We start from the raw sequence: 21,956 nt of genomic DNA, 5'->3' as shown, positions 1-21,956 counted from the left end.
TCAGTGGGAATCAGGGGGAAGACTCTTCTCTGGATGGAGTCATGCCTAGCACAAAGGAAGATAGTTGTGGTTGTTGGAGGTCAGTTATCTTAGCTCCAGGGCGTCACTGCAGGAGTTCCTCAGGGTAGTGTCCTCAACGCAACCATCTTCAGTTGTTTCATCAATGACCTACCTTTCATCATAAGGTCAGAAGTGGGGATGTTCGCTGATGATTGCGCAATGTTCAGCTCCATTGGCGATTCCCCAGGTACTGAAGCAGTCCATGTCCAAATGCAGCAAGACCTGTACAATATCCAGGCTTAAGCTGACAAGTGGGAAGTAACATTCACACCACACAAGTGTCAGCCATCTCCAACAGGAGAGAATCTAACCATCGCCTCTTGATATTCAATGGCATTACCATCACTGAATCCTCCATCATCAACATCCTGGGGTTTACCATTGACCAGGAACTAAACTGGACTAGCCACGTAAATACTGTGGCTACAAGAGCAGGTCAGGGTTTAGGAATCGTGCAACGAGTAACTCACCTCCTGACTCCCCAAAGCCTGTCCACTACCTCCAAGGCACAAGTCAGGAGTGTGATGGAATACTCTCCACTTGTCTGGATGAGTGCAGCTCCCACAACACTCAAGAAGCTTGACACTGTCCAGGACAAATCAGCCCACTTGATTTGCACCACATCCACAAACATTCACTCCCTCCACCACCGACACACAGTGGCATCAGTGTGTACCATCTACAAGATGCACTGCAGGAATTCACCAAGGTTCCTTCGACAGCATCTTCCAAACCCATGATCACTACCATCTGGAAGAACAAGGGCAGCAGATGGGAACACCACCACCTAGAAGTTCCCCTGCAAGTCACTCACCATCCTGACCTGGAAATATATCGCTGTTCCTTCACTGTCGCTGGATCAAAATCCTGGAACTCTCTTCCTAACAGCACTGTGGGTGTACCTACGGTACATGAACTGCAGAGGTTCATGAAGGCAGCTCACCACCACCTTCTCAAGGGGCAACTAGGGATGGGCAATAAATGCTGGCCCAGCCAGTGAAGCCCACATCCCGCGAATGAATTAAAAAAAACCTTTCTCATGACACATGTCAAGCTAACTGGCCTATAGTTTCCTGTTTTGTGCCTCCCTCCCTTATTGAATGGAGGGGTTATATTTGCTACTTTCCAGTCTGACAGAACCTTTCCAGAATCCAGCGAATTTGGAAAATTAACACCAATGCATCTACTACTTTATTAGACACCTGATTTAATAACCTTGGATGAGGTCCATCAGGACCCAAAGACTTGTCAGCCTGCAGTTCTAGCAGTTTGTTTAGTACCACTTCCCTAGTGATGTGGGGCTTAAAGGGGGTATGAGCGGCTATTGGGGTTTTGTAGAGGGGAATGGGTGGCATAGGAGGTATGAAGGGCCATGCGGGTGGGTGGGTAGCATGAGGTGGCATATGTTGGCATGGGGATTGTGTGGGGGAGTGAGGGGGTTGAGGGGTGAAGGCTGGAGGGCTGTTTTTTTGACTTTAATTTTTAAAAATTTAATTCAACAAAGTGCCGGAGCACAGAGACAGGCCTTCTGCCCTCGCATCTGGCAGCCTCCGCATTCGCTTCAGGGGTGGCTAGCTCGACTTGTCATTCAGCCCACGTCTCCCTCCCCCATCCACCCTGAAAAAATTGGAATTGCGGGCCGCCATTTTTAAAGGTTGGTTTGCAGAGCCGGGAATTGCCCCGTCTCTATATGCATGACCCGAGAGTGAAAATTTGGGTCTCACAACCCAGTTAGTGAAGGAGTTCCAAGCTTTTGAGTCAGTGATAGTGGAGAGATGCTGACATATATATTACCAAGTCAGGATGGCTTGGAGGGAAACTTAATGGTGGTGTTCCCATGCACCTGCTCTCCTGTGTTTTTTCTATGTAGAGGTCATAGATTTAGAAGTGCTGTTGAAGGAGCCTTGACAGGTTGCTGCAGTGCATCCGTCTCTGTGTGCTGATGGTGGCAGAAATGAATTGTTAAGGTGGTGTTCCCAAGCATATGCTGCCATTGACCTTCTAGGTGCTAGATGCTGCGGGTTTGGAAGCTGCTGCAGAAGGAGCCTTTGTGAGCTGCTGCAAGTGCATCTTGAACTCACTGCTGCCACTGTGTCAGTGAAGGAGGGAGTGAACATCTAAAGTGGTGTTTGGAGTGGTGATCTTGCACGCTGCTCTGTCCTGAATGCCAACAAGCTTCCTGCATGTTGTTTGAGCTGCAGTTATCCAGGCAAGTGGAAAGTATTCCATCACACTCCTGACTTGTGCCTTGTAAGACCCACATCACTCCCCACCCCCAGCCCCAGCCCCAGCCCCAACCCCAACCAAGGATGTTGATTATGGATTGTGGGATTTACAGTGATGGTAAAGCCATTGAATGTCAATGGGACATAGCTTTGATCTTCTCTTGTTGGAGATGGTCATTGCCTGGCACTTGTGTGGTGGACTGTCACTTATCAGCTCAAGCCTGAATGTTGTCCAGGTCTTGCTGCATATGGGCACAGACTGCTTCATTATCTAAGGAGTTGCTTTTTCTATAGTGATATTGAACGCTGTTCAATCATCAGCAAATGACTTCAAAGAGTGAAGAGTTTTCCCCGATTCCCATTTTGACTTCAATTTTGTAAGGGCTCATTGATGTGACACTCGGCCAAATGTTATCTTGATGTTAATGGCGGTTATTCACACCTCACCTCTGGAATTCAAAACTTTTGATCATGTTTGGACCAAGGCTGGAAGGATGTCTAGAGCTGAGTGGTCCTGGCAGAACCCAAATTGAGCTGCTAATGTTGAGTAAGTGCCGCTTGATAGCACTGTCAGTGACATCTTCTATCACTTTGCTGATGATTGAAAGTAAACTGCTGGGGCAGTAACTGGCCAGATTAGATTTGTTCTCCCTTTTGTGGGCAGGACATAACTGGCAAATTTTTCACGTTGTCGGAAAGATGCCTATATTGTAGCTGAATTGGAATAGCCTGGCTAGGGTGCAGCTAGCTTCTGGAGCACAAGTCTTCAGTACTACATTTGGGATGCTTTCAGGGGCCATTTCCTTGCTGTATTCAGTGCCTTTAGATGTTTCTTGGAGTGGATCAAATTATTTGAAGACTGGCATTTACGGTGGTGGGGAATCTCAGGAGGAAGCTGAGGTGGATCAGCCACTCGACACTTCTGGCTGAATATAGTTGCAAATGCTTCAGCTTTGTCTTTTGCACTGATGTTCTGGGCTCCTGTATCATTGCTAGGGATGTTTCTAAAGCCTTCTCCTATGGTTAGTCATTTAATTGTCCACCACCATTCATACCTGGATCTGGCAGGACTGCAGAGCTTTGATCTGATCCATTGGTTGCAGGATTGCTTAACTTTATCTATCACATGATGCTTTAGCTGATTAGCACGCAAGTAGTCCTATGTTGTAGCTTCATCAGGTTGTGACATCACTTTTAGGTATGCCTGGTGCTGTTCCTGGCATGCTCTCCTGCACTCCTCATTGAACTAGTGGTCCCCTTGCTTGATGGTGATGGTAGAGGAGTTCTACTGTTATAAAAACAGAAAATGCCGGAAAAACTCAGCAGATCTGACAGCATCTGTGGGGAGAGAAACAGGCAACTGCATCTTCTGGTCGGTGAGCACGGGGTGCGGCCCACCCTCCGATGCGTAAAATGACGCAGGGTGATGTCGGCCGGGCATCCTGACGTCACCCCGTGTCATTTACATTTGGCTGCGTGCCCACCAACCTGTCAACAGCCTATTAAGGCCACTAAAAAAGTAATTGAAATCATTAATGGACCTGCCCGTCCAACCTTCAGGTTGGCAGGCAGGCTGGGAGCCCTGGCAGGAGATATTTCGGAATATTTTAAAATAAAAGTTATGGGCATGTCCCAACTCATGTGACAGTGTCACATGAGGGGACATGGCAGCAAAATTTTTTCCTCATCTTTATTTAATGTTTCAAACCTAAGCTGATCTCCCTGTGGCAGCACTTTGCTGCAGGGAGATCTGTGCACTCTTTTGTGCGCACGCGTGAAAGAGCACACTCCTGGCTCAGGGAATCCCCCTCCCCACCCCACCCGCACAGGGAAGCACATAGCGCTCCCTGGTGGACGTTACGCTGGGCGCGCTGTTTAAGGCCTGCCCACGTAAAATGGTGGCGTGCCCCCAAGGGGGGGGCACTGATCAGGAAGCCGCCCACCTGCACCTGAACATCCCCCCCAACGGGGGGGATAATGTTGCCCAGAGTTAAAGTTTAGTTAACCCTGTTTCTCTCTCCACAGATGCTGTCAGACCTGGTGAGTTTTTCCAGCATTTTCTGCTTTTATTTCAGGTTTCCAGTATCCGCTGTATTTTGCTTTTATCTTAGTGTTATATTGTTGGATTATTTGTAAAGAAATGGGAACTAATTGTTATGATGATGCACATTCGGAGTGCCACATTTTACTGCTGCACTGCAGCCACGTGCCGAGTAACAATGTATTGGTTTACCAGCTACATGGGGAGATGCAAGAAGTACACTCAAAGAAACTCCAGCATTTTTAATCTTAAGTGTTATTATCTCAAACTTATTTGGAATCAGAAGATATACTATTGCACCACGTGGTTACAGATTGAGGTAGAATACAGTTCTGCTACTGATGGTGACCAAAAGTGCCTCATGGATGCCTAGTTTTGAGCAGCTACATCTGTTCTTAGTCCATCCCATTTAGCATGGTAGCAGTGCCACACAACACGTTGGAGGTTGTCCTCAATGTGACACTGGGACCTCTTCTCCATAGGGACTGTGCAGTTGTCGCTCCTAACAATACTATTATGGACAGATGCATCTGCAAAAAGGTAGATAGGTAGATTTATGAGGACAAGGTCAAGCAAGATTTTCCTTTTTGTTGGGTCTCACCACTGCTGCAGGCCTAGTCTAGCAGTTTTGCCCTTCTGGTCTCTGCCAGGTTGGTCAGTATGGTGTTACCAAGCCACACTTGGTGATAAGCATTGAAGTCTCTCACCCAGAGTACATTCTGTGCCCTTGCTACTCTCAGTGCTTCTTCAAGTGATGTTCAGCATGGAGGAGTACTGATTCATTAGCTGAGGTAGGATGGTAGGTGGGAGTCAGCAGGGTATTTCCTTTCCCAGGTTTAGTCTGACAACTTCATGGACTCTGATGTCAATGTTAGGACTTCTAAGGCCAATCCCCCCTGTCTGGTGGGTCTGGCCTGCTGACGGGACAGGACATAGCCAGGACAGTTTACAGAGGAGCTGTGGGACATTGGCTGTAGGGCATGGTTTGATGAGTACAACTATATCAGTCTGTGCTTAGTGTGTGGGACAGCTCGCCCAGTTTCAGCATAAGCTCCCAGGTATTGGTGAAGAGGTTGTTGCAGGGTTAATGGGGCAGGGTGTGTATTTGTCATTTCCAGTGCTTGGGTCAATGCTAGGTGAATCATCCTGTTTTGTTCTTATTTGATTTTTCTGTAGTGGTATGATACTACAGAGGATTTCAGAGGACTTTAAAGAGTCAGTCACTTCATGGTGGGCTTGGGTTACATGTAGGCCAGACCAGGTATGAACAGCAGATTTCCTCCCTGAAGATATTTGTAACAGCCTCTTAGCATTTTTTTTTGGCCCCAGATTTATTAATTAATTGAATTTTAATTTCACAGCTCCTATGGTGGGATTTGAACTCACGTCACTGGAGCATTATGCCAAGCTACTGCATCCAATAACATTGTCATTATGCTATGTCCCAGCTTTTGACCCTCGCCGACCCCTGCTATATGAAGGCTGCTTAGGTACCATAGTCAAATGCTACTCTGATGCTGAGGACATTTGATCTCACCACTGCCCTGATGTACGAATCTTGCATCCATATCTAGATAAAGGCTGTGATAAGGTATGAAGCGTTCTGATGAAGCATGAACAGAACATTAGTGAGAAGGTTGCGTGTTACTGGATAGCACTGGCAGCTCACCACCACCTTCTCAAGGGCAATTAGGGGTGGGCAATAAATGCTGGTCCAGCCAGCGAAGCCCACTCAGCCCATGGCTTTATTGATGAAGAATGGGAGGCTGATAGGACAGTAATTAGTCTGGGGAAGATTTATCTTGTCTTTTATATATAGGACATACTTGGGCAATCTTTCATATTAGATTCCAGTGTCACAACTATACTGGAACAATGTAGCTCAGGGATCAGCTAGTACAGGTGCACAGGCCTTTTGTATTACAGCCAGGATGTTGTCCATAACCTTAGCTGTGTCACCTGCAGTCAGATAATTCACAATATGTGGTGAAACGAATTGACTGGACAATAGCATCTATGCTGGAGAGGACCTCAGAAGGAAGCTGAAAAGATCAACCAACAGGCAATTTTTGTTGAAGACAATTATTTAAGGTTTAAAATCCTCTAAAAGGTGGATTGCATTGTGTGTTGAATTGCACCTGTCCCAGGGTCTCTGTCAATAACTCTTCCCAAGTTCACCTGGCAAATGTTCATTATCTAGGCTTGGTGAATACCTATCAATAACTGGGAAATGATGCTGTATTGGTTGTATGAATGAACACATAATTCAGAGGCCTGGATTATTAATGCATTCAAACATGAACTCAAATCCCACCATTTGAATTTAAAATCAGTTCTTAGACCTACAGAAATAAAAAGCTGGTATCGTTAAAAGCTGTTGGATTATCATTAAAACCTAACTAGTTTACTAATGTCCTTTCAGCTCGAAAACCTGCCACCATTACCAGATCTGATTTTTATGTGACTCCAGTCCCATGCCAACTTGGTTGGCACTTAACTTTGTTCTGAAGTGGTCTAACAAGCCAATCTGTTATATCAAGCTGTTACTCGGGATAATTAGGGATAGGTAATAAATGTCAGCCTCGTCAGTGATGACAATATTATGAGAATATGTTTATTTAACAAGACATTGAGACACAACTAGGACAGATGTCTGCCAAAGTGGCTGGAAGTTCCATCAAAAATATGCTTATCTAGAGTGGAAACCCTGGGTTCTGTCCAAATAAACACCTTTCAGTTGTTGCTGTGGTCCCCTTTGTAGGGAGGCACTGAGCATTGAAACAAAACTGGAAACCCCTTTCTTCAGGCTACCACTCCTCTGCCACCCAAGTGGATGCCAACTCCACTGGGCTGCAGTTGGTATTGTCACAAACATATCAATGCAGATTCTACAGTGGGTCTCTGAGGGACAGAAACATGACAATAACACCTGACCCCACCTCCCAGCTTGCTCCCTCTAATACCAATAGCACTTTTTTGGGAGTAAGTAGAGGTTACACCCACAACAAGCCACCCCACAATCCCAGAGACAAGGCCTCACTTAATTTCCAACCATTGCCAAAGTTATGGCAATTGTGTGCCACCAATATCCTCATCTGTCTATACTTAAATCTAAGTGTTAGTGGGGAAGTCTGTGTTCATGTAGGTATAATTGGGAGAATATGGATATTGCATGTATACCAGTGTACATCTGTACGTACAGATATGTGCATGATTTAGAATGTGAATAAGTGAAAGTGTGTATGTCTGTAAGTATACAGTAATGTTATTTCAAACTTGGTTTGCTTCTGCTTTGCAGGTTTGGGAGGAAACTAGTTATATTTGGAACTATGGCTATACAGACTGTATTTAGCTTGCTTCAGGCACTCTCTCCAAACTGGGAGATATTCTGCATTCTCAATTTCCTTGTGGGCCTTGGACAGATTTCAAACGTGGTGGCTGCTTTTGTTCTTGGTAAGTAGCTACATCATTCAGTCCTTTTATTTAGCCTCAATACCTCTGATGATTCTGTCATTCTCAATATGATACCAAGTTCATATCGGCCCAGAAGACTAGCAGAACACCTGTGGAATTGAGGCTGAATTTTCTTCTAATTTTTTTCTTTGGAAAACATTCTGAAACGTGACAGGCAGCAAGAATGTTCCTGCTGGGAGTAGGAACTAGAGGATTACTGAATAACAGAAAAAGAAAAAAAGAAAATTCAGTTTGACAAAAAAAGCTGCAAGAAGAATCTGAATAATATAAAATCAGACACCTGACAAGCCTTGGCCCTTCTGACATATGTGCAATGGAAGGGCCCACACTAAGTTGATTAGCAGCACCGGGTCTTGTCCTAGAACAGGAGTTTCTAAGCTTTTTGCTCATGTCATTTAACTATTTGGAGGAAACAGTCATTCAGAATATATGCCCATCCTCAATTTCAAACCCACTCATTTTATTGTTTCACCTTTTTTCCTGACTGACCTCTTGCAATTGTGACACTGAAACAATGTTTTCTTGTTATCCCTAGGCCCAGATCCAAACCTTTTTTTCCAGGTCTCTGATTCACCCTTTTTACATATCTTTGCATTTTTGAGTATTCATTCCAGCACTTCTCTATGGCAGGATTTGTACAAGCCAGTTTTCCCTCTTTATTCAAATGTTAAATTCAACTGTTAATCCATTTCATGCTGTTTACTTAGTCTGAGCTTATTGCTTGTGGGAATGTATTTATCCTGCAGTGTTCAGGATTATATTTTTAAAGTTCTGCTTCATTTCTAGTGAAGTGTTGTTGAACTACCTCTTCTCATTTTATTTGCTTTATTTGTTCCATCATTTCATATACTTTGTGTAAAGCTCCTGAACATCAGTGTTTCCTACACTAAGATTATGCTAAAGTTTATCATTCTTTAGTGACTACAACCATATCTTGTACACTTTCTGAGCCCCTAACAAATATTAGATTAAGATAAGCCCTGTTGCTTGTAGCGTCAGTCACACACTGGGGCAATAAGCAGTCATTCACTACATTTGCCAACTCTGATTCTAAGCCGTTTGGATTTTCCAAGGTAATATCCTGTTGATTAAAATTTCCAATAAAATCACATGCCTGTTCTCACAAACCTGCAATGGCAGAGGAGTCAGATTCCATCTGAATATTCAAAAGGCATTGGGTCTGTATTTGAAGAAAGTTCATTCGCAGGGATATGGGATGAAGGCTACAATGTGGGAATAAATTAGCCAGTTCTTTTAAAGAATCACCACAAGCATATAGTGGGTTGACTGGTCCCATTCTATGCCATAAGAGTCAATGATTCTATACCTTTATTGTCTCCTCACTGAAAAACTGTCCTTTTTTTAATTCTGACCAGGTGATCAATAGTATACCTCTAAGGTAAGGACTTTTAGCCCCTGCTGGGACAAAAGTAGCTGGGCACAAAAAAGTGCCACCAGCCTGTGTGCTTGTTCTTTGGCTTCAGTGCCCCTTTTGGACCATTTTTAATTGGACAAAATTAAAAGCTCATTGAGGCCTGTATCCAAGATTGATATGCATTTTCCAGTCAGCTACCAGGTCCCCATAGGCTGTGGAGGACAATACAGCTGCCTGATGGTGGCCTCCCATTCAGAAACTGAGGACCAGTACTCCAGGCAAGCTTAGAGAACCCCCACCCCCTGCCAGCCTGGATCCAACAGCAGCCCTGTGGAGCAGTACCACCTCCTCCCCTTCCTACCCCACAGTGGTGACCTGGCTGCAGAGGCCATTTTCTACTTTAAAATTGAAAAACCTGGAGGAGGGAAGGCTCCATTTCAGAACACCATCTCACTTACACCATGGCAACCTGCTTCTGCTTTGAAGCTGGAGGTCCTGCTATTGGTCCTGCAGCTTCGAGAGCCCGCCACCATCCTTGCCTGTGAATGTAGCCTAATCCAACAAGCTGAGGCCCAATCGCTGACATCAACAGAGCCTGCAACATGGTAGGTGTTTTAGTTGTATCTGTATCCCTGCTGTTTGAACCCCCCACCCTAATCAACTCTCCCTCTGCCTCCCTCCCCACCAGCTCACCCCATCCCCACACCACCCCCCCTACCCACCACACCCTCGGATGACAGGAAGTGAAACCGTCATCTAAAAATCCTGGCCTTGAAGTCCGGTGACATCAGTTCTGCAAGATCCATCTGATCAGCTGTCTCTACAGCTGCCTGCCTTCACCAGTCTAATGGGCCCGACTTCCTCCAGAGACGCCCCCCGCATCTTTCTCTAGTTTCTCTATTTCCTCACATGCCCTCTCCCTTAACTGTTTTACTTTAAACTTCCCTTTATTTAATTTCAGGATTGTCTTGGCTGGCCTGCATTGTCACATATCTGCTGCACCCTATTAATCTCAGTTTCACAAGTATTTTCTGTAAATGTAAATATACCAATAAATAATCAGCACATTAATAAAATAGAGGATGCCACCAATAAAAGTATCCAAATTTCATTAAACAAATCTCGAATATGTAGAGAATAAATGAATAGAGAGAAGACTAAACTAAAATGTTTAAACAAAAAACAACGAATTAATTCAAACTCATGTAATTGTGTAGAATTAAATTACTGATAGCAAATTAAAAAATACAAATGCAGCCTGGGCGTCAGGACTGTTAAATATAAAAGTTTGAATGTCCCAAATTACCACATCTGCAGGTAATTTCTCTGCCTTGAGACATTCCAGTTACGATCAAAAGTCCCAAAGAGTGTGTTGCCTACCTGATGCCAGGGTAAAAGGTACCTTGATATGGCTGGAAAGGGTGGGGAAAGATCCATGTTAGAATCAATGACATAGGGAGGAAGAGAGAAGTGATTCTGCTGAGGGATTATCAGGAATTAGAAGCCAAATCAGAAAACAAAACTCCAAGAGTGGTTTTTGCTGGATTATTAGCCAAGTCACATGCTAATTGACATCAGAACAAACAGATCAGGGAGGTGAATGCATGGCTAAGAGAATGGTGAGCAAGAGTGAGCAGGAAATCCATTTCATGGGACATTAGCACCATTGTGACAGGTTGCACCTGAATCAGGCTGGGAAAAGCTAAATTGTGATATAAAGGACTTCAATTACTAATAATTGAGGGAAAACAGCTCAGAGACATTAAGATTTTTAGAGAAAGGGAGTTCTAGTCACAAACAAGTCAAATACTCCAGCTGAAGCAAATACTGAAGTAATTATAATAGGAGTCATAAATAAGATATGACCAACAATTAATGTAGTGCTGTAAATGTAATAAAACATCACAAAACACAGCCCGCTTCTACCTCCCACACAAAATCCACAAACGGGACTGTCCCGGCAGATCGATCGTGTCAGCCTGTTCCTGCCCCACGGAACTCATTTCTTGCTATCTTGACTCCATTCTCTCTCCCCTTGTCCAGTCCCTTCCCACCTACATCCGTAATTCCTCTGACACCCTACATCATATCAACAATTTCCAGTTCCCTGGCTCCAACCACCTCCTCTTCACCATGGACATCCAATCCCTCTACACCTCCATCCCCCACCGGGATGGTCTGAGGGCTCTCCGCTTCTTCCTCGAACAGAGGCCCGAACAATCCCCATCCACCACTACTCTCCTCTGTCTGGCTGAACTTGTTCTCACACTAAACAATTTCTCCTTAAACTCTTCTCACTTCCTCCAAATATAAGGTGTGGCTATGGGTACCCGCATGGGTCCCAGTTATGCCTATCTCTTTATGGGGTATGTGGAACATTCCTTGTTCCGGTCCTACTCCGGCCCCCTCCCACAACTCTTTCTCCAGTACACCGATGATTACTTCGGTGCTGCTTCATGCTCTCGTCTAGACATGGAAATATTTATTAATTTTGCTTCCAATTTCCACCCCTCCATCATTTTCACATGGTCCATCTCTGACACTTCCCTTCCCTTCCTTGACCTCTCTGTCTCAATTTCTGGTGATAGACCGTCCACCAATATCCGTTACAAGCCTACCAACTCCCACAGCTACCTCGACTACAGCTCCTCACACCCCGCTTCCTATAAGGACTCCATCCCATTCTCTCAGTTCCTTTGCCTCCGTCGCATCTGTTCTGATGATACTACCTTCAAAAACAGTTCCTCTGTCATGTCTTCCTTCTTCCTTAACCGAGGTTTTCCACCCACGGTCGTTGACAGGGCCCTCAACCGTGTCCGGCCCATCTCCCGCGCATCCGCCCTCACACTTTCCTCTCCCTCCCAGAAACATGATAGGGTCCCCCTTGTCCTCACTTATCACCCCACCAGCCTCCGCATTCAAAGGATCATCCTCTGCCATTTCCGCCAACTCCAGCATGATGCCACCACCAAACACATCTTCCCTTCACCAGCCCCCGGCAGCATTCCGCATGGATCATTCCCTCCGGGACACCCTGGTCCACTCCTCCATCACCCCCTACACCTCAACCCCCTCCCACGGCACCTTCCCATGCAACCGCAGAAGGTGCAACACCTGCCCCTTTACTTCCCTTCTCCTCGCTGTCCAAGGGCCCAAACACTCCTTTCAAGTGAAGCAGCATTTCACTTGCACTTCCCTCAATTTAGTCTACTGCATTCGTTGCTCCCAATGCAGTTTCCTCTACATTGGAGAGACCAAACGCAGACTGGGTGACCGCTTTGCGGAACATCTTCAGTCTGTCCGCAAGCATGAGCCAGACCTCCCTGTCGCTTGCCATTTCAACACTCCACCCTGCTCTTATGCCCACATGTCTGTCCTTGGCCTGCTGCATTGTTCCAGTGAAGCTCAACGCAAACTGGAGGAACAGCACTGCATCTTCCGACTAGGCACTTTACAGCCTTCCGGACTGAATATTGACTTCAACAATTTTAGATCATGAACTCTCTCCTCCATCCCCACCCCCTTTCCGATCCCCCCCACTTTTTTTTTCCCAATAATTTATATAGATTTTTCTTTTCCCACCTATTTCCATTATTTTTAAATGTATTTCCACCATTGTTTTATCTCTGCCTTTTAGCCTATTTTGATTCCTTCACCCCACCCCACCCCACCCCCACTAGGGCTATCTGTACCTTGCTTGTCCTGCTTTCTACCCTTAATTAGCACATTCCTTAGATAATATCACCACCTTCAACACCTCTTCGTCCTTTTGTCTGTGACATCTTTTGGTTATCTCCACCTATCCACCTATCACTGGCCCTCTATCCAGCTCTACCTGTCCCACCCCCCCGCCTCCCTCCACCCCTTAAACTAGCTTATATTCCACCTCTCTTCTATTTTTGCTTAATTCTGTTGAAGAGTCATATGGACTCGAAACGTTAACTGTGCTCCTCTCCGCAGATGCTGCCAGACCTGCTGAGTTTTTCCAGGTATTTTTATTTTTGTTTCACAAAACACTTTACAGGAATGTTATAAAACAAAATGACATAAGATATTAGAGCAGATGACCAAAAGCTTGATCAAAGAACTAGGTTTTAAAGGACCATCTTAAAAGGAGGAGGAAAGCGAGGTAGCAGGCAGAGGGGTTTAGGAAGCAAATTCCAGAGCTTAGAGCCTAGGCAGCTAAAGTCACAGGCACTGCTGGTGGAGTGAAAAACTGAAGCTCAAGTAGTCAGAATCAGATGAGTTTAGATAGCTGAAGATTGTGAAGCTAGAAGAGATCACAGAGATAGGGAGGGATAAGATCATGGAGGGATTTGAAAACAAGGATGAGAATTTTAAAATCAAGTTGTTGCTTGACTGAGGACCAATGTAGGTCAGTGAACCCAAGCTGTTCAGTAGACCCAAGCCAGGTTGTCAATTATGAAACAAAACACCGATCTTTTCCCCGATAATAGGTTTATTCATACCTGCAGGATTATAGATCCCTGCCTTCTAACTACTATCAGTGTCCCAGCTGATTCAATTCTTGAGCACCAGTTAAAACAAATAAACTAATTAACTAATTATCAGCCCCTTCAAGGGGCACTCGAGGTGTCAGCTGTGGCTCAGTTCATAGCACCCTCGCCTTTGAATCAGAGGGTCGTGGGTTCATGTCCCACTCCCGGAAACCAAGAACTGTGATTGTACTCGAAAAGAGTTGCAATCCGTGACTGTTGGTAACTCGAAAGAGTTTCAAGGGGCACTGGAAACATTCAGCAGGTCAAGCAGAAATCTGAGGAGAGACACAATGGAGTTAATGTGTGATAAGTAAATCAAGTACCTGTAAATGGAAATTTGTACATCACAAAATAAATGTACAAGATGAAACAAAAAAGAAAAAAACGAAATCCTCAACAGAAACTTAAATTAAAACATCAGTTCAGCTGATGATGCATTCCAACCCCTGCGATTCCCACCAGGAGACCTCAGACACTGGCAGACACTGCATGCTCCCTCTCCAAGGTCACTTGGACATGAACATGGCTCCAGAAGAGGGGCAGTTAGGCCACATGAACTCCTTAACTGCCTGCTGCCTGGAGCTATTAATGGACACCTTGGCCAGGAGCAGGCTTACAAGGAGGCTCCCCACCCTGACTTCCTCTGCACTGGGTGACCAAAGATCAGGAGCGTGGGGCTGAAGGGCAAACAGAACTTGAGGAGCAGCCCTCTCAAAGTGGAAAAGGGTCTGCAACCTCGCACAGCATAAGCATGGATTACAGATTCCTCAAGGCTACAGAAAAGACAAGCAGCCTGGGAATCTGTGAACCACCTTAGTCATTTGTTGCATGGGACCGCTACGTGCGGCATCCTCCACACCAAATCGGGCTCGACAACATGCAGGCTCAGGGTCACTTGCAGAACTGCTCTGGGGGCACGCTTCAATGTTCTTAGCCTTAGCCCGCACCTTCCTTCCTCGTGGACACCCTCTCGGGTGCCAGCAGCCGAAGTGGAATTGACCACTGACATTGAATCCCCTTGCGGAATGTGGGATGAACTGATTGGTTGTGGGGTAAAGGCATGGCAGACCCAGCTGCAGCTGCCTGGTGGTTTTAGCAGCCTTGGAGGCAAGGTTGTTTTTCCTGACATGCCCCACCTCTTTATGGGCATGGCACCGCACGTTATCCAGAAGATATATTAGGCTGCCCCATTGTGATCAAAATTAAAATCTCCCTCAGTGCACTCCTCCCAGGCCAGCTCGACAAATACCTGGTGCTGCAAAGAGTACAGGTGACGGAGGCCTGCCTCCCCAAGGCTGAGCAGGATTGGCACTACCCCAGAACTCACCTCCTTCGGTTGATGAAGTTGGGGGAGGAGCTCACTCAGGACATAGGGCAGGACATTTGACAGGATGACCCTCTGCACGGTGGCCTCTAAAGTCCACCAACAGGAATGTCCCACCCACTGTGTGCCCCTTCCCAAGGGCCAGGTGCACCTGTGGGGAGACGGCGACATAGTGGTATTGTCACTGGACTGGTAATCCGGAGACCCAGGGTAATGCTCTGGGAACCTGGGATTGAATCCCACCATAGCAGATGGTCAAGTCTAATAATGACCATGAAACCATTGTCGATTGTCGTAAAAACCCATCTAATTCACCAATGTCCTTTAGGGAAGGAAATCTTCCGTCCTCACCTGGTCTGGCCTACATGTGACTCCAGATGCACAGTAATGCTGTTGAATCTGAAATGCCCTCTGAAATGGCCTATCAACCACTCGGTTGTATCAAACTGCTAAAAAGTCAATAAAAAGGAATGAACCCGGACGGACCACCCAGCATCGACCAAGGCACTGGAAACAACAACGTCAAACCCAGCCCTGTCAACCCTGCAAAGTCCTCCTTACTAACACCTGGAGACTTGTGCCAAACTTGGGAGAGCTGTTTCACAGACTAGTCACGCAAAAACCTGACATAGTCATACTCACGCAATCATACCTTATAGTTCATGCCCCAGGCACCACCATCACCATCCCTGTGCATGTTCTGACCACCAGCAGGACAGATCCAGCAGAGGTGGTGGCACAGTGGTATACAGTCAGGAAGGAGTTGCCCTGGGAGTCCTCAACATCAACTCTGGCTCCCATGAAATCTCATGGCATCAGGTCAAACATGGGCGGGGAAACCTCCGGCTGATTACCATGTACTGCCCATCCCCCTCAGCTGATGAATCAGTACTCCATTTTGAACACCACTTGAAAGCACTGATGGTGGCAAGGATACAGAACGTACTCTGGGTGATGAACATTGAAGTCCCCCACCAAGAGTGGCTCAGTAATACCATCACAGACTGAGCTGGCTGAGTCCTAAAGGACATAGCTGCTAGACTGGGTCTGTGGCAGGTGGTGAGGGAACCAACATGAGGGAAAAACATACTTGACTTCATCGTCATCAGTCTCCCTGTCGCAGATGCATCTGTCCATGACAGTAACAGTAGAGTGACCACCTCACAGTTGTGGAGATGAAGTCCCGCCTTCACATTGGGGATACCTTCCATCATGTGTGGCACTACAACCGTGCTAAATGGGATAAATTTCGAACAGATCTAGCAACTCAAGATTGGGCATCCATGAGGCATTGTGGGCCATCAGCAGCAGCATTGCTCTCAACCACAATCTGTAACCTCATGGCCTGGCATATCCCTCAATCTACTATTCCCACCAAGCTAGGGGATCAAATCTGGTTCAATGAAGAGTGCAGGAGGGCATGCCAGGAGCAGCACCAGGAATACCTAAAAATGAGGTGTCTACCTGGTGAAGCTACAGCACAGGACTACTTGTGTGCCAAACAGCATAAGCAGCAAGTGATAGACAGAACTAAGCGATTTCACAACCAGTGGATCAAATCTAAGCTCTGCAGTCCTGCCACAGGCAATCGTGAATGGTGGTGGATAGTTAAACAGCTCACTGGACGAAGAGGCTCCACAAATATCTCCAACCTCAATGATGGAAGAGTCCAGCAAAGGATAAGTCTGAAGCATTTGCAACAATCTTCAGCCAGAAGTGCTGAGTAGATAATCCATCTCAGCCTCACCCAGAGGTCCCCAGCATCACAGATGCCAGTTTTCAGCCAATTTGATTCACTCTACATGGTATCAAGAAACGGCTGAAGGCACTGGATACTGCAAAGGCTATGGGCCCTGATAATGTTCCAGCAATAGTACTAAGAACTTGTGCTTCAGAGCTTGTAGTACCCCGAGCCCAACTGCTGTAGTACAGCTATAACACTGATATCTTCCCAGAAATGTGGAAAATGGCCCAGGTATGCCCTGTACACAACAAATCCAACCTGGCCAATTAGCTCCCCATCGGTTCACTCTTGATCATTAGCAAAGTGACAGAAAGTGTCATCAACAGTGCTATCAAGAGGCACTTGCTTAGCAATAAGCTATTCACTGATGCTCAGTTTGGGTTCTGCCAGGATCACTCAGCTTCTGACCTCATTACAGCCTTGGTTCAAACATGGACAAAAGAGCTCAACTCCAGAGGTGAGTGAGAATGACTGCCCTTGACATCATGGCAGAATTTGAGAGTGTGGCATCAAGGAGCTTTAGCAAAACTGGAGTCGGTGGGAATCAGGGGGAAAACCCCCCCACTGCCTGGTGTCTTACCTCGCAGAAAGGCTGTGGTTGTTGGATGTCAATTATCTGAGCTCCTGGACATCACTGTAGGAGTTCCTCAGGGTAGTGTCCAAGGCCCAACCATCTTCAGGTTTCTTCTTCAATGATCTTCCATCATAAGGCCAGAAGTGGGGATGTTTGCTGATGATTGCACAATGTTCAGCATCATTCGCGACTCCTCAGGTACTGAAGCAGTCCATGTCAAAATGCAGCAAGACCTGAACAATATCCAGGCTTGGGCTGACAAGTGGCAAGTAACATTCACGCCACACAAGTGTTAGGCAATGACCATCTCCAACAAGAGAGAACCCAACCATCACCCCTTGACATTCAATGGCATTACCATTGCTGATTCCCCACTAATCCTTCCTGGGGGTTACCATTGACCAGAAACTGAACTGGACTCACCGTAGAAATACTATGGTTACAGGAGCAGGTCAGAGGCTAGGAATCCTGCAGCGAGTAACTCACTTCCTGGCTCCACAAAGGCCGTCCACCATCTACAACGCGCAAGTCAGAAGTGTGATGGAATACTCTCCATTTGCCTGCATAATTGCAACTCCAACAACACTCATGAAGCTTGACACCACCTAGGACAAAGCAGCCCACTTGATTGGCACCCCATCCACAAACATTCACCCCCTCTCCACCACCGACACACAGTAGCAGCGATGTGTACCATCAACAAGATGCACTTCAGAGACTCACCAAGCCACCTTAGACAGCACCTTCCAAACCCACAACCACCTACCATCTAGAAGGGCAAGGGCATTGGATGCATGGCGATACCACCAACTGGAAGTTCACCTACAAGCAACACCCTGACTTGAAAATATATCGCTGTTTCTTCAGTCGCTGGGCCAGCCCTAACAACACTGTGGGTTTACCTACACCATATAGACTGCGGCGGTTCAAGAAAGTAGCTCACCACCATCTTCTCAAGGGCATCTAGGGATGGGCAATAAAAGCTGGCCTAGCCAGTGAACTCATATCCCTTGAATGCATAGAGAAGAATTGAAATGGGCAAGTGCTGCTTCACTCAGCTGGATGACAGTGGAGAGGCATTGGAGGAGAATCACGTGGTCAACCATGTCAAAGGTTGCAGACAGGTCGAGAAGGACAAGGAGAGAAATTTTACCCCTGTCACAGACACATAGGTTACCATTTGTGAATTTGTTAAGAGTAGTCTATGGCATATTTACCTGATTGGAGGGATTTGAACATTGGCTTAGAGAAAAGGTAGGCCTTAATTTTGGGAGATAACACCACATTCAAGGACTTTGGTGAGGAAATGGAGGTTGGACATGGGATGGTGGTTTGCAAGAATAGTGGGGTCAGGGGTTCATATTTTGAGGAAGGGGTGATGATGACAGATTTAAAGGAGAGAGGGACAGTATCGGAAGATTGAAAACCATTAACGATATCAGCTAACATGGGCACTAGGGAGGAAAGTTTTGCAGTGAAAAGTTTAATAGGAATAGGGTCAAGAGAGCTGGAATTGGGTCTCATGGATAAGATCAGGAGAGGATATGAGTTGAGATAGGAGAGAAATTAGACAAAGATGTGAGTTCAGGGCTAGGGCAGTGAAGATCTTGAAAGGACGAATGGTCCAGTAGACAGGTGGAAGGCAGGGAAATAGCAGAAGTAACAGATCAGCTGGTCTTGGTCTTAGTGACAAAGAAGTCCATGATCTCTTTCACTTATCCTTTTGTTCTATTATTGGAGGTGAGTTGGAAGACATAGGGGAAAGTGTTTAAGTAAATGGTTTCAGTGGAGACAAGTAGTAATAGGTTATCTTTGCATTCCAGGATGATCCTGGAACAGTGAGCAGATTTAACAGAAGAAAGCAGGACAAAATAGTGCTTTATGTGATCCAGCCAGATCTGACAATAATGGCTAAGCCAGTTATCCACCATATCAGTAAAATTCCATGTGCCTTAGAATTAAGGAAGTGGAGAAGAGGGCCGTGAGAGGCAGACCAGCCAGGTGAGAGAGAGTAATGGTTTTACTGAAGATTAGGGCTTCAAAGTTGGAGTTGAAGGTTGAGTAGAAATCTCAAATCAAACAGCCAAAGGTAAAACTGTTTGGATTTTGAAATGCAATTATATATGGATTGAAAGAACTGGAACCTGGTAAAAGCATCACTATGAAGAGATCTACTGCAGTAGTTAATATAGGAAATGATTACATATGTTAGTCAGAGTACCAGAGGGATAGGCTTCCATGGACTGACTGGTTTATTGTCATCGCTGACCATTCTTACTTTCTTGAATTCAGAGAATATCTCCAGTCCCAATATCTGTTAGGCATTTCTGTTTTTACTTGTTTTTCAGATGTACATCACATTTTTCTCTCCTGCCTATCATCTTCCGTACATAAGAGTTGAGATGAAATATCTACAGTCAGGCTGCTTTTTTAAAAAATCGTTCATGGGATGTGGGCGTCACTGACTAAGCCAGCATTTATTGCCCATCCCTAATTGCCTTTGAGAGGGAATAGGTGCACCCATGGTGCTGTTAAGGAGGGAGTTCCAGGATTTTGACCCAGCGACAGTGAAGGAATGATGATATACTTCCAAGTCAGGGCGGTGAGTGGCTTGGATTCACCACCCTCTGACTGAAGAAATTCCTCCTCATCTTGGTCCGAAATGGCCTACCTCTTATTCTGAGACTGTGTCCCCTGGTTCTAGACCCACAACTGGGGAAATGTCCTTCCTGCATCTGCTCTGTCAAGTCCTGTAAGAATTTTGTACACTTCAGTAAGATCACCTCTCTTTCTTCTAAACTCAAGAGAATATAGGCCCAGTCTCCTCAATTTTTCCTCATAGAACAATCCCATCATCCCAGGGATTAGTCTGGCCAGTATATTCTTCCCGAGGAGACCAAAACTGCACACAATACTCCAGGTGTGGTCTCACCAAGGCTTTAGACAACTGCAGGAAGACTTATGTACTCCGGTACTGAAATCCCATTGTAAAAAAGGTGGACATACCATTTGCCTTCCTAATTGCTTGTTGCAGCCCTGCATGTTAACTTTCAGTGACTTATGAACAAAAACACGCAGATCCCTTTGGATATCAAGACTTCCCAATCTCTCACAATTTAAGAAATACAGAAATGCCTTTCTGTTTTTGTTATTAAAGTGGATAATTTCACATTTTTCTACATCATGTTCCATCTGCCATGTTCTTGCCCACTCACTTAGTCTGTCTAAATCCCCTTGAAGCCACTTTGCATCCTCCTCACAACTCACATTCCCACAAGTTTTGTGCCATTAGCAAACTTGGAAATATTACATTTGCTTCGCACATCCAAATCATTGATATAGATTGTGAACATCTGGGCCCAAGCACTGATCCTTTTGGGACCCCACTAATCACAGCCTACCAACTTGAGAATGATCCATTTATCCCTACTCTCTGTTTTATGTCCATTAACCAATTCTCAATCCAGGTCAGTATATTTCCCCCAATCCCACGTGCTCTAATTTTGCTTACTAACATCTTGTGTGGGACCTTATTAAAAGCCTTCTGAAAATCCAAATACACCACATCCACTGGTTCCCCTTTATCTATTCAGCTCGTAACCTCCTTAAAAAAACTCCAAAAAGTTTGTCAATCATGATTTCCCTTTCATAATCCTTGTTGACTCTGCCCAATCTCACCATTATTTTCTAAGCGCCCAGTTATCACAGCTTTTAGAATAGATCTAGCATTTTCTCTACTACTGATGTCAGGCTAATATGTCTGTAGTTCCCAGTTTTCTCCTCATTTCTTAAATACTGGGGTTACATTTTCTACCTTCCAATTTGCAGGCACTGTTCCAGAATCTATAGAATTTGGAAAGATGACCATCCATTATCTTTACCGCCACTTCTTTCCATGCTCTAAAATGTAGATCATAAGGTCCAGGGCATTTAATCAACTTTCAGTCCCATTAGTTTCTCCAGCACCACTTTTTTACTGATACTAATTTCTTTCAGATCCTCAATCTCACTAGTCCCTCCCTATTCTTTTCTTACAGGGTCAGAACTTCTTGGGAAATCCGTTCGAGTTATATTCGCTACAATGGGAGCTTTTATTCCTTATGCAATTGGCTATATGCTCCTGCCTTTGGTTGCATACTTCATACGAAGCTGGAGACTGTTGCTTTTCATCCTGTCTCTCTCTGGCCTCCTGTACATTCCTTTGTGGTGGTAGGTAGGATTTGGAACTTTAACCTATGTCATCAATAGGTAAGAACTTTTATTGCCATTAACTTTTGCCACTGATTCCAATCAAGTTAAAGAAAATGACTGTCCTTCTTGGATGAGGGGAAGGATGGGGATCAGCATTTACAGTGTAGCAGAGATGTAGTGATGTCTCCTTGACTGTGATGGAAGGCTTGACGTTCAGCGTGGGTAATTTTTACCTTCACTGCCTAGGGTGTAATTGAGTGGAATCAATCAGCAGCCCATTATAATACCCATCCAATTTTACCAGATTGAAATCAATGGGTTTGAAATCAAATGGATTCGACAATGGGCAGGTGATCTGCTTTATCATATTCTGTACCAAGGCTGAAACAAATTCTAACAGCATGACTTTGAGGCAGATGGAAGTTTGCCAAAGATCTGCCAAAACAGAC

General features: G+C 45.4%; 1 protein-coding gene across 1 annotated transcript in view; it reads left to right on the top strand.

Moving 5' to 3' along the window:
• LOC144685285 (organic cation/carnitine transporter 2-like) overlaps window positions 1-21,956 on the top strand; it is a 94,577-nt gene that overhangs the window by 34,685 nt on the left and 37,936 nt on the right. Inside the window, exons 3-4 of the mRNA XM_078549705.1 lie at window positions 7,625-7,779; window positions 21,354-21,525. Coding sequence (XP_078405831.1) covers window positions 7,625-7,779; window positions 21,354-21,525 — 327 coding nt within the window. The remainder of the gene's footprint in view (window positions 1-7,624; window positions 7,780-21,353; window positions 21,526-21,956) is intronic.

This window comes from Cetorhinus maximus, chromosome 10 (genome assembly GCF_964194155.1).
Source record: "Cetorhinus maximus chromosome 10, sCetMax3.hap1.1, whole genome shotgun sequence".
NCBI classification, from domain to species: Eukaryota; Metazoa; Chordata; class Chondrichthyes; order Lamniformes; family Cetorhinidae; genus Cetorhinus; species Cetorhinus maximus.
Note: the sequence above shows the minus strand (reverse complement) of the source record. Positions and strands in the feature narration are given on the sequence as shown.